Genomic DNA, 13,349 nt, shown 5'->3' with positions numbered 1-13,349 from the left:
TCTGTGTCCCGGAACAAAGTTGTAAGATCATTTGAGGCGAGAAATGAGTCATTTAGAATTCAAACATGTGGTTTGTGTGTTAAGATCTGACGTATTTATAGTTTGTCTCACACACTACTCTACAATGCTGTAATATATCTATTTCCACATTGTACTGTATATTTTAATAAAATAAATTAATAAATGAAGTTACATATTTAAAATGGGAAAATAATATAAATAAATATATATTATAAATGGAACAAGGTTGGAACAAGGGCCTTTCTGCATGGAGTTTGCATGTTCTCCCCGTGTGTGCGTGGGTTTTCTCTGGCTTCCTCCCACAGTCCAAAATGAGGGATTAGGTAAATTGGACCATAGGTGTGAGAGTGAATGGTTGTTTGTCTCTGTGTGTGTGGACCTGCGATGGATTAGCGAACTGTCCAGGGTGTCCCCGCCTATCGCCTGATGTAGCTGAGATTGGCACAGCACCCCCCGCGACCGTCTGGTGGAGGATAAAGCGGTAGATGATGACTGACTGACTGACTGACTTGTGTACTTGGCAAGTATGTACTCCAGGCGTACTTCTCAAGTATATACTTGAGAAACGGCCCCTGTCTCTGTGTTTTAGGCTCCTCACTTCCACCAGAGGGCGACGTGCCATCTGAGGAGGAGGAGGAGGAGGAGGAGGAGTCTCTGGTGGCATGACCACACCTCCAAATTTCGAGGCTACTGGAGCTTCATGAGAAAATACAGACTGCAAGGTAGGTTTACGATAAAACTGACCACGATAAAACTGATTGAAGTCTACCTGTGATCACACCTGCGTTTGTGTGGGCGTGTCCTCTGCAGGACGAGGTCACCTGAGAAGTCGTCTCGGTCAGCACCGCGTCCTGAGGAGGAGGAGGTGCCACGTCCACAGACTGACAGGTCAGTTTCTCACACGCACACACACACACACACTGTGGTAACCGTAGCAACTGAGTCATTGACTGTCCTGATGTTTCCATGGAGATAGAACGTCTGTCCTCCCTTCTGCAGGACGACACCTTAACGTGAAGCTGCCGAGGGGTGTGGCCTCCACAACCAGGGGGCGTGGCCTCAGCAAAGACAGCGTTCCAACCAAGAGACAGTTGGACGCTCAGCTGGACGACTACATGTCCGTGTCCAGAAGACGACTGGACAAAGAGCTGGACGACTACATGTCCATGTCCAGAAGACGACTGGACAAAGAGCTGGACGAGTACATGTGTCTACTGGAGGACTGAGGGGGCAGGACAGAAGGGGCGGGGCGTTGAGGTTATTTAAGTTCCGGTTTTATTTAAGGAAGACAGAAGCTGCTCTCACTTCTTTAGTTAGGTCAGAGGTCACGCTGTATGACCTTCACTGACCTCTCTGTTCGCTCTGTTCTTTGTTCTTAGAGTTATATGAAAAGAAGAACTGCTGAGTCACTGTTAGTGAAATATGAGAGTCATGTTCTGATTAAAGGGATAGTTCACATCTTTTCAAGTGTGTTTCTTTGACTTCCTGTCACATGACTCTCAGTGGCAACAAGGCCGACGCCTCCACTCTACAACCTACTAATACATCGCAATGTGTCTCTGCCACACAGAAAGTCAGTGATTTCACGTCACACCAATCTCAGAGAGAAAATCAGTGATTTTAACATCACACACACACACACACACACACAGGAGCTGCTCGTCCTCTGCTGCCTCCATCACTAAGTTCTAATGTCTGATTTTGTCACTTCAGTGTTTGAGATCCTTTGTTCAGATTGACCTCAGCTCCTGTGTCCCCGCCAGCTAAAATCACTGATTTTCTCTATGAGCTTTGGTGTGGGAGAGACCAGAATGACCCATGGTCTCCTGTGGTGTTTTACAGATTTGTGTCCAGCAGGTGGCAGCACTAAACTCACAACATCAGCTGTGGCAGGAGAATCATTTATTACACAGGAAACAAAACATGTCTGTTACCATGGTTACTAACAACTAATCAGTTATTGAATCTTTATTGTATTATAAAAGTTATTGAACAAAAAAAAAAAATATCGAATAATCGACCACATGAAGGTATTGGTGATCAGTTATTGATCAGCTGGTAGTTTGGTCCTGAAGGTGTTCAGAGATCACAGGTCACATACCTGCAGTCGGAGACAAAAAAATGTAGACCAGGATCACACGAAGACCTGCTTTAGACCTGCATCAGACCTGGTTCAGACCTGCTTTAGACCTGCATCAGACCTGGTTCAGACCTGCTTCAGCATAGTTCTCACCTGTGATCTCTGACTCCGCCCACTCCATCAGTTGCACATGTGAGCGACAGCCAATCCTAGTGGGATCAGAGAGGTCAACTGACCAATGGCTGCAGCCTGACAGAGGTCACACAGAGGTCACACAGAGGTCACACAGGTGATTAATTATTGATGAACTGTAGTTTTGTTTGTTTCTCACCGCGTTGTCGATGTCTGAAACTGCACTGATGACGCAGTCACCACTAACGCTACAGTTGGCAAAGTAGTAGTCAAACGTAGCATTGTAGTCATAATCTGGCGTCGCTGTGGGATTATCATCATAATAATAATCTGTGGTCGACGACTCATCACCTCCTGTGGAGAGACAAACACAACTGTCAGCTAAACTGAGGCTAACACTTTAATCCACTATGCTAACACTTTCTCCCTGCTTTCAGTCTTTGTGCTAAACTATGCTAACATTACATTACATTACATTACATTACATGTCATTTAGCAGACGCTTTTATCCAAAGTGACTTACAATAAATGCATTTAAACATTTGGGAACAAATAAGAGCTAGAAGTAAGAAAGAGCTTCAGAAAGCCAAACTATGAAGTGCTAGTCATAAGTGCGATGTATAAGTTTGTTTTTTTTGGGGTTTTTTCGTCGTCGTCGTCTTAGTCGAGGTAGAGTCGGAAGAAATGTGTTTTTAGTCGGTGGCGGAAGATGTGGAGGCTTTCCGCTGTCCGGATGTTGATGGGGAGCTCGTTCCACCATTTGGGAGATAGGACAGTGAACAGTCTCGAGTTCTCCGAATGCCTCTGCGATCCTCTCAGTGAGGGGGCAGCGAGCCGGTTTGTTGATGCAGAGCGGAGTGGGTGGGCTGGGGTGTAGGTTTTGATCATGTCCTGGATGTAGGCTGGACCGGATCCCTTTGTAGCATGGAACGCAAGCACTAGAGTCTTGAAGCGGATGCGAGCAGCTACAGGAAGCCAGTGAAGGGAGCTGAGGAGCGTTGTAGTGTGGGAGAACTTTGGTAAGTTGAAGACCAGTCGAGCTGCTGCATTCTGGATGAGTTGCAGAGGTCATATGGCACACGCAGGGAGACCAGCCAGGAGGGAGTTGCAGTAGTCCAAGCGTGAGATGACAAGAGCCTGGACCAGAACCTGTGCCGCCTTCTGGGTTAGAAGAGGCCGTATCCTTCTCTTGTGCAACATGTATCTGCAAGATCGAGCTGTTGCAGCAATGTTGGCAGTGAAGGAGAGATGGTCATCAAGTGTCACACCCAGGTTCCTTGCGGTATGAGAAGGAGTTACCACAGAGTTGTCGAGGGTGATGGTTAGGTCTGTGGTGGGAGAGCCCTTTCCTGGGAGAAAAAGAAACTCAGTCTTGTCGAGATTGAGTTTCAGGTGATGGTCAGACATCCACTGAGAGATGTCGGTCAGACAAGCGAAGATCCGTTCTGCTACATGTGTGTCGGAGCTTGGAAAAGAGAGAATGAGTTGGGTGTCATCGGTGTAGCTGTGATAGGAAAAACCATGAGAGAGAATAACAGAACCAAGAGAGTTGGTGTATAGAGAGAAGAGGAGAGGGCCCAAGACAGAACCCTGAGGGACCCCAGTAGCTAGAGGACAGGGTTCAGACACGGATCCTCTCCAGGTTACTCTGTATGTTCGGTTTTGAAGATAGGACGAGAGTAGGGTAAGTGCAGAGCCTGAGACACCTAGTTCTTGAAGGGAGGAAGTAAGGATCTGGTGGTTAACTGTGTCAAATGCTGCAGAAAGGTCCAAGAGGATGAGCACAGAGGAGAGAGAGGCAGCCCTGGCAGTGTGGAGTTGCTCAGTGACAGCAAGAAGTGCAGTTTCGGTCGAGTGACCTGCTTTAAAACCAGACTGAAGAGGATCAAGAAGGTTGTTCCGGTGAAGGTAGGAGGAGAGTTGATTAATGATAGCACGCTCCAGAGTTTTGGAGAGAAAAGGAAGAAGAGAGACAGGTCTGTAGTTATTTACTTCAGACGGGTCAAGGGTGGGTTTTTTAAGGAGGGGGATCACTCTGGCCTCTTTAAGAGAGTCCGGAAAGCAACCAGATGATAGAGATGTGTTAATGAGGTGGGTGAGGAAAGGAAGAAGATCAGAAGCAATTGACTGAAGAAGGTGAGAGGGGATAGGGTCAAGGGGGCAGGAGGTTGGGCGGGCAGAGGTTATTAGGGAAAGAACTTGATCATGAGATAGAGGGGTGAAAGAGGATAGAGAAGGAGCTGAATGTGTGGTTGGTAGAGTGGTGAGATCAGGAGGTGGGGTTGAGAAAGAAGAGCGAATGTCATCTACTTTTTTGTGAAGTAGTTGACGAAGTGAATTGGTAGAAGGGAGGAGGGGGAGTGGGGGGGTCAAGGAGGTTAGAGAAGATCGAGAAAAGTTTTTTGGGGTTAGAGAAAGAGGATTGAATTTTGGTCTGATAGAAAGATTGTTTGGCTGCAGAGATACTGTAGAGGCAGTGAAGGTGGAGAGAAGAGAGTGATAGGAAAGCAGGTCGTCAGGGTGTCAGGGGAGTCAGACAGCCACGGGGCTGGGGAGGACTTACGAACCTGCCGTGAAGTAAGAGGACAGAGAGAGTCAAGAGAGGAGGACAGAGTAGAGAGGAAGGTGTCTGTGGCAGAGTTGGGATGCATGAGGGAGAAGGAGTCAGCTGAAGGAAGTGCTGATAGAACAGTTGAGGAGAGAGAGGAGGGAGAGAGAGAGCGAATGTTACAACGAACAAGTGCAATATCTGATGAGATGAGATAATCAGAATGGGAGAGTGGGAGAGAGTAGGAAATGAAGAAATGATCAGAGACATGAAGTGGAGTTACCGTGAGGTCGGAAATGGAGCAGTTTATGGTGAAGATGAGGTCAAGGTGGTTGCCAGCTTTGTGAGTTGGTGGAGAAGGAGCAAGTGAAAGAGAAAGAGACGAAAGTAGAAGAAGTAGATCAGATGACTCCTCTGACTGGATGTTGAAGTCACCAAGAAGAACAAGTGGTGGTCCATTTTCTGGGATGTTTGAGAGGAGGACATCTAGTTCCTCCAAGAAGTGTCCCAATGGGCCTGGTGGACGGTAGATGACTGGGTGAGTTACAGTTATGGCATGAAATTCAAACGACTGTGAAGAGAAGTGTGGCAGTGGGTAAAGAGTGAAAGTCCAGTTGGGGTTGATGAGCAGACCTGTCCCGCCACCTCTTCCAGTGGATCTGGGTGTGTGGGAGAAGGAGTGGGAGGAGGAGAGAGCCGCAGGGGTGGCTGTGTTGGAGGGTGTTATCCAAGTCTCAGTGAGAGCAAGGAAGTCCAGTCATTGCTCAGTAGCAAAGCCGGAGATGAACTCAGTCTTGCGGGTAGCTGACTGGCAGTTCCACAGGCCCCCTGCAACAAGGTGTTGGATGTGTGTGGAGCGGGTGGGATAGATAAGTGAGGACAGATTACGGTGATGCTGTGAGTGATTGTGAGGTTTGTAATATCTATGAGAGGAGACATAAACAGGAATGGAAAAAGCGCACATACTGTATGTGAAAGGTAGAAAACACTTGCAGACAGGTACTTAGCCTCGTTAGCCTCCTTGTTAGACTCCGGTTTGGACTCCTTTGTCTTTGTCTTCCTGAGTCTTAAGACTCTGGTTTAGACTCCTTTGTCTTTGTCTTCCTGAGTCTTAGACTCCGGTTTAGACTCCTTTGTCTTTGTCTTCCTGGGTCTCCGTCGGAAGAGTCTGCCGCTGAAGCTGCCGCTTAAAAGTGAGTGCTGCTTTTTAAAAGACACCTGATTAGGTGCTGATTAGTTGCAGCTGTGTAGCCACTCCCTGTAGCCAATGAAACTTCACACCTGGTGATGGTGATGGCTCAATAGAAACTATGTCAAAACAGCAACAATAACAACTTTCTCTTTGACCTAACAGACAAACACTTTCTCCCTACTTTCAGTCTTTTTGCTAAGCTATGCTAACACTTTCAATCCACTATGCTAACACTTTCTCCCTGCTTTCAGTCTTTGTGCTAAGCTATGCTAACACTGTCAATCCATTATGCTAACACTTTCTCCCTGCTTTCAGTGTTTGTGCTAAGCTATGCTAACACTTTCTCCTTGCTTTCAGTGTTTGTGCTAAACTATGCTAACACTTTCTCCCTGATTTCAGTCTTTGTGCTAAGCTATGCTGACACTTTCTACCTGCTTTCAGTCTTTGTGCTAAACTATGCTAAAACTTTTGCCCTGCTTTCAGTCTTTGTGCTAAGCTATGCTAACACTTTTGCCCTGCTTTCAGTCTTTGTGCTAAGCTATGCTAACACTGTCTTTCCCAAGTGTAAATAATATGAAAATAGTGACGATGGCTGAGTTCCATTCTACTTCATCAGTGTTGATGAAGTGAACGGACCCAACGTTCATGTTTTGATTTTCCTGCTGAAACATGACTCAGCATGTAGAATAAGGACGAGTAAGGACTCGCCTGCAGCCTCAACAGACCCCTCTGGTTTTAAACCACAGTCTGGTGTTTTTGGTTTGTTGAAGATCTGACTGGGCCTTAAACCTGGATCAGAACTGGATCAGAACTTACTGATGTGACTGAGATCAGGAACCTTTTTTCTGCAGAGTCCAAACTAAGTTTAATGTCCTGTTTACTGGGCTGTAATCAACCAAAGAAATTCATGGTCGACTGAAGCCCTGAAATTTCGACTCAAAATGCAACGCACACTTTGTATTTGACTTTTTTATCATCATCTGTTTTTGTAAAATGTTGCCACACTGTGACGTCTTTGACATGGATGTTAGAGGACGACTGACTGTAGCTCAACATTAAATAAAACCACTGGAAGTTTCTATAATCTTTCTGTCTCCTGTGGGTTGGGCTAATCCAAAATACTGAAAACAAGGGGGGGTGATCTCTGAAGACACGCTGTTACCTGTGAAAAAGGGGGGCTCTGAAAATACATCAATTAGCACTTGGTACGTTCCTCCAGTTGAAATCAAATTAACCATAGACTGTATGAAATGAACACGGCAAAAAGTCGACTTATCACAATTTGAGTCGAACCAGAACGTATCGACTGATTAATCGACCAGTCGACTGGGACTTTCCAGCCCTACTGTTTACACTTTTACAGAGACAGAGACATTTTGAAGGACACAGATGGTGAGGTTTAGTCTCAGAAAAACACGAGGAACATGAGAGAGTCTCGCTGCAGCAGGTTCAGGTCTGGACAGGCTGCTTCTCTGTGAATGAACATGAACCCGGTGGATTCCTGAAGGAATAAACAACAGTTTGCTGCTTTAGTTTTGGTTTCAAGAGCAGTGGAAAACCACGTTCACCTCCTGTCAGAACCTTCTCACTCAACCAACAGTGGAACCTTCAGTAGGACCTCCAGAGTGATCAGTAGAACCTTCACAAGATGGAGGGTGGAGCTCAGGTACAAGTGAATATACAAAGGTCAGAGGTCACTCACCACAGCAGGTTGACGTTAGCAGAACAAACCAGAGAGAGAGAGAGAGCGGCACGTTCATCCTGGATGAGAGACATTCACTGACTGAGCAGAGAGAGGGAGAGAGAATGAATGAGCAGAGAGAGAGGGGTGTGTCTTTAAACCTGAAAAAAAACACACACACACACAACTTTATTGTTTTGAAGAAAAGACGACAACAGTGATGCTGTTTGTTCTCCAGTGTGGAACGTGTCGTTCTCCAGAAGAACCTGGAGAACCTGGTCTGATTTTTTTTATTTGTATTTTGTATACAAGACTGTGATGTCACACTGTTTCCACCAATCACAGATCAACACTTACTTCAACTTATATACAGTCTAAGTGCCCCAGCATGCAACAGGGCAGCATGGGCAAAACTACACAACTACACAAAAACTGCACAACTACGCAAAAACTACACAAAAACTGCACAACTACACAAAAACTACACAACTACACAAAAACAACACAACTACACAAAAATACACAAAAACTGCACAACTACACAAAAACTGCACAACTACACAAAAACTGCACAAAAACTGCACAACTACACAAAAACTGCACAACTACGCAATAACTACACAAAAACTGCACAACTATGCAAAAACTACACAAAAACTGCACAACTACACAAAAACTACACAACTACACAAAAACTACACAACAACTGCACATAAACCAGGCACCTGGAAGACACACTGAACGGTTCTTGAGATCTTTATGAAGATGATTCAAGGGTCCTGGAAAACCATATTCTCAACCATGTTCAAGGTCTGGAGAAAGTTCCAGGACATCACACAGTCCATGGTAAACCAACAGCCAATCACAGAGCAGGATTCTCTGTTACCATGGTAACTGCTCAGAATGCTGTAAAACACACAAGTGTTGACAGACATGGGAACGAGGCTGAGCTGTGACCTCTGACCTCTGTGAGACTGTAACATCAGGGTTCAGAGGTGGCTGGCTATTTGTCTTCCTCATTAACACACTGAGGGGGCGGAGCCTCCGGGGAGCGCTGTGAAGCTGCCAACGTCAGTAAATCTCCTTCAGTCTGTGTGTGTCTGTCTGTGTTTGTGTGTGTCTGTGTGTGTCTGTGTGTGCGCGCATGTCTGTGTGTGTGTGTGTGCGCGCATGTCTGTGTGTGTGTGTGTGTGCGTGTGCGCATGTCTGTGTGTGTGTGTGTGTGTGCGCGCATGTCTGTGTGTGTGTGTATGTTTCTGTGCGTGTGTCTCTGTGTGTGTGTGTGTGTGTCTCAGTGTCTTTAACATCACTTCCTGTGAGAGAAGTTTCATTATTGATTAATGATTAACTTTATCAACATTCCTTGTTCCTGGAACAGACGTCTCCTGAGGCATTATGGGAAATTAAGTGTGTTCAAACAAAACAAACGTGTGTGTGAGAGAGACGGGGGGAGAATGAGGAAGTGAACTTTGACCCTGCCTCTCACACTCGTTGGATCTTACAGTCACATTCTGGTTCTGCTGTTTAACTGATCTGGAGCCTAAACAGAAACAAGACTAGGACCAGAACCAGGATGAAGCTGGATCTGAAGGTCCAGCTGCTGAAGTTCTGCTCACTTCTACTCAACTTCCTCCTACTGGTGAGAAAGAGAAAGACACTTTTTATTCACGCTGCTTCTTTATGTGACGATCAGATAAGTCACATGATCGGTCACATGATCAGTCACATGACAGAGTATTGATCATCAGCTGTGACGTCGTTCTGACACACACACACACACACACACGTATATAACATTAATGTATGTAACATGTGTCATTACATGTATGTTTGACACAGTTTTTCTGTGTTTAAACGTCTAAAAGTTACAGACTTAACCTTTAGTGAAGAGCATCAGTAACATGTTTGTCATGTGTGTCTGACCTTTGACCTCTGCCTGCAGGCTCTGGGCCTGAGTGTGACGGGCTGTGGCGCCTGGATTCTCTTTGACAGAGGGAACTTCCTGTCACACCTGGCGTCAGGTGACACTCACTCACTTACTCACTCACTCATTCACTCACTCACTCACTCACCCACTCACTCCTCTGTGTGTGTGTGTGTGTGTGTGCTTTAGAGGAGTTGTCTGCTGTGGCGTTCAGCCTCCTGACAGTTGGTTGTGTGGTGATAGCGGTTAGCATCCTTGGATGTGTTGGAACAACGACAGAACACAGGCTCCTCCTACTGGTAGTGAGTGACAACAACATGTGATGTTAAAAAAAAAACACCTGTGACACCTGTAATAACACCTGTGCCTCAGCAGTTTATGGTCTGTCTTCACAGTACCTGGGCTTCTTCATTGTCCTGATCTTGGGTCAGCTGTTTGTCACACTGCTGCTGCTCATCAACAGAAACAAGGTGAGAACAATCAATCAATCAATCAATCAATCAATCAATCAGTCTGATCACCACAGTCAGGTTTTCTTTGTATAAACTGATTTAGAGTTACCGAGGATCTGGTTATGATCAAGTTTATTGTTACATTATTGCATTAACATTCATCACTAACCCATTCACCCATTCATAATACATGATTTACCCGTGTCTCTGTGTCTCAGATAGAGGACAGTGTGGACACAGCTCTGGACGTCCTCATCTTTCACTTTGGAAACAGCAGTAGTTCTGATGACGTTCTGATCAATAACCTGCAGATTCATGTGAGTCTGACGGTTAACCAGCTCATTAACTCATTAACTGATCAATAACCTGCAGATTCATGTGAGTCTGAGGGTTAACCAGCTCATTAACTGATTGACAGGGGCGGTGCTGTGGCAGGACAGGACGCTCTGATTGGCTGAAGAACACTTTCATCAACAGCCTGAACCTGAGTGAACCTCATGTTCTTCCATGTTCCTGTTTCAACTCCTTTCAAAGCAGCACTGACTCCATCTGGTGCTTAGAGAACCTGAACCTGGACGTCCAACAGAACTTGGATTTCCCACAGAACCTGAAAGCCACAGAGACACCTGTGTTCGGGAAAGGAAACAGTTCCTATGAACAGGTTCATACACATTTGTTTTGTGTTTGTTTTATTTGTTATCGTTTGTTTACCTGGCGGGTATTCCATCAAGCTGGGGGGTATTCCATCAAGCAGGCTAAAGGCAAAGCCAAGCTTATATGGCCAAGTCGGGCTAATATGAGTGAGAGTTCGGTTCCATCAAAGAGGCTGAGATTAGCCCCAACTCAGTAACCATGGAAACTATGACTCTGGCTAAGCCTCAACCATGGCTAAGCCATAACTGTGGCTCAGGTTTCCGTTCCATCAATCTGAGCCTCAACCCTGTTCCACCAAGGTGGCTAATGTGAATGCCAGCCAAGTAACCATGGTAACTTATGCTGCCGGGCAAACCTGGTTTGTAGCAGGCTAAAAGTGAAGCTTAGCACCATCTATGATCAAAGAATGTCCAATAGACAGAAACAGAGACACACAACTGTCATGGAATGATAAAATAATATGTAAAACATAAAATATATAATAAAATGTATTAAAGAAATGATTTAAACTAATAATTATATATTATCTATAAGTACATTAAAGAACACTATCACCAAAATAAAATATAATAAAAAATAAGACACAAATAAATACAAAATTAAACTAATTAGCAAAAAATATAATAAAAGGAAATTGAGGCATTGAAAACAAAAGATTGAATGTGTACACCAAACCACAATTAGATGATTGATTTGCTGTCACCTGCATTCACTGACTGTAATAGGGCTCCTCGTCTCCATTGAATTGCTTGATTTGCTGAAATGATTCTAGATAAATAATCAATAGATCTGTCATATGATTAATTCCTATAGAATGATAACCAACATTGCATTTCTTCATGTAATAATCTACCATCAATTGTATGATAAATGTGATGAGTCATGTAAAATACTTTGATTAAATGTAGCCTATTATTATCAAAAATGTAGGCAAGGCTACTTTATATAGCACATTTTAGCACAAGGTGATTCAAAGTGCTTTACATAAAATAAAATGAAAATACAACAATTCAACATATAGCATCTGGGACAAAATACAGAAGTAGCACAAATACAGCATGTAAAAATGACAGGCTTAAATGATAATGATATCAATTCTATACAATTGGCCATGCAGGAAATAAATGAAAGCTATCCCATCGATTTGCATAACATTCAGTTGATAAATGTGATGAGTATCACTTTCTAACATTACTACTAGGGCTGCCAAAGGATCAAATATGGAGAATTTCACATAAATTGCAGTGAAACAATAATGCTATTTTAATTATGTTCATATGAATGTTACTTATTAGGGCTGTCTTTTTGTTCTTTGGGGATTTTCCTTTAAATTGTAGGGATTTGGTTGCATTAATAGGTCCACATAATTGATTAGTTTAAAACAAAAACCATCAAGAAATCAATTGGTAGATTATTGTCTCCATATATGTTGTCCCTTTGATGGGGGATTTATATAACATGATGATGCTGAAATACTTCATTTTCTTTGTCACTTACACATTCAGCCTGTCACCAATATTCTGCCACGCCACATCCCTCACTTTATTGATTGCCGTGGTATTGCCCTTCTTTGGGATTATGTGGCTGTAATCCTCATATACCTCCATGAGGAGGGTTTGCTCCGCTGCGGAGAACATCTCTGCACGTTCTTTTCTCTTGCTTTTCGGCATTTTTCACAGTTTCCGCGCTCGACTAGAATGGGCTTTTTATTTTCCCTGTGGGCGTGCACAAGTTGAGGCTTAACAGGTGAGGCTTGACTAAGCGTCAGGTGGAGTCAGCTGATTTCACTTGATGGAACGACTTGGAGCTAGATTGGGAAGTGGAGCTTAGTCAAGCTTCAAGTTTACACCTAAGTCTGGCAATTCTTAGCTACGTTGATGGAATACCCCCCTGGACACTTGTGTTTGTTTGTTTGTTGCAGGGCTGTAAACAGGCGCTCAGTGATTGGCTGCAGGAAAACATTCTGACCATTGTCGCCATGGACATCAGCCTCATGGTTCTTCAGGTGAGACCAGATTCAAAAAGAAACTGTTCATACCTGGTTCACACCTGAGTTTGTGAACCAGGTATGAACCAGGTGTGAAGTCAGGTGTAAACTCAGGTGTAAACTAAGGTGTGAATGGTGACTCTGTGACGCTATAGTGTGAGCAGCAGCCTGTGGGTGGCGCTAACAGCACCTGTCTTTGTCACCAGGTTGTCCAGGTGGCAGTTGTCGTGTCTCTGTATCAAACGTTTGGAAGAAAAACCTCTTTGAAAGAAGCCAATCAGCTTATTGATCCTGACCCCACCCCTTCTGAGGATTATCAGATGATTGACGATCAAAATCACTCATCGGTTATTCAGTGTACCAATCTGCAATAAATAACAGTATAAATCTACCACAGCGTCCCCTGGTGTTCACACAGAGCATTACATCCAATCATTCATAAACATCTGTGATTTAGTTTTATAGATATCATCATGCACTTGTTTTATATTTGTGTAGTTCTTCCATGATGCTGGTGAGTGATGTCATCAGTGATGTCATCAGTTTAGCCGCATGTGGTCATTCACTCTCTTGCTTAAAGACTTCAGATGATGTTGTTGTGACTCTACAAATAAAACTGAATTGAATTTTAACACAGAACATTTCATTGTTATAAATATAAACAATCTTTATTATTAT

General features: G+C 44.1%; 1 protein-coding gene and 1 long non-coding RNA gene across 2 annotated transcripts; one reads left to right on the top strand and one right to left on the bottom strand.

Moving 5' to 3' along the window:
* Positions 1-1,906: 1,906 nt before the first annotated feature.
* LOC131471469 (uncharacterized) lies at positions 1,907-7,763 on the bottom strand. Its single transcript, XR_009241998.1, has 4 exons — positions 7,676-7,763; positions 2,433-2,587; positions 2,255-2,350; positions 1,907-2,122 (listed from the first exon to the last, which is right to left on the bottom strand). It is a non-coding gene; the product is annotated as an uncharacterized LOC131471469 (long non-coding RNA).
* A 991-nt stretch (positions 7,764-8,754) lies between these two features.
* si:ch73-139j3.4 (CD82 antigen) lies at positions 8,755-13,303 on the top strand. The gene is made up of 8 exons (XM_058647929.1): positions 8,755-9,293; positions 9,597-9,675; positions 9,768-9,880; positions 9,974-10,048; positions 10,249-10,347; positions 10,449-10,691; positions 12,606-12,689; positions 12,878-13,303. The coding sequence occupies exons 1-8, from the start codon at positions 9,228-9,230 to the stop codon at positions 13,043-13,045; spliced, it is 927 nt and encodes a 308-aa protein (XP_058503912.1). The 5' UTR covers positions 8,755-9,227; the 3' UTR covers positions 13,046-13,303.
* The last annotated feature ends 46 nt before the right edge of the window (positions 13,304-13,349 follow it).

This window comes from Solea solea, chromosome 13 (assembly GCF_958295425.1).
Source record: "Solea solea chromosome 13, fSolSol10.1, whole genome shotgun sequence".
Lineage (NCBI taxonomy): Eukaryota > Metazoa > Chordata > Actinopteri > Pleuronectiformes > Soleidae > Solea > Solea solea.
The sequence above is the reverse complement of the archived record's forward strand: the minus strand, read 5'-3'. Positions and strand labels throughout refer to the sequence as shown.

Excerpts from the sequence above, each read along its gene's own strand:
- si:ch73-139j3.4 (XM_058647929.1), top strand. The coding sequence starts at position 9,228 with ATGAAGCTGGATCTGAAGGTCCAGCTGCTGAAGTTCTGCTCACTTCTA. Across the intron at positions 9,881-9,973 it reads ACAGGCTCCTCCTACTGGTA|TACCTGGGCTTCTTCATTGT; the intron begins GTGAGTGACAAC and ends CTGTCTTCACAG. Across the intron at positions 10,692-12,605 it reads GAAACAGTTCCTATGAACAG|GGCTGTAAACAGGCGCTCAG; the intron begins GTTCATACACAT and ends TGTTTGTTGCAG.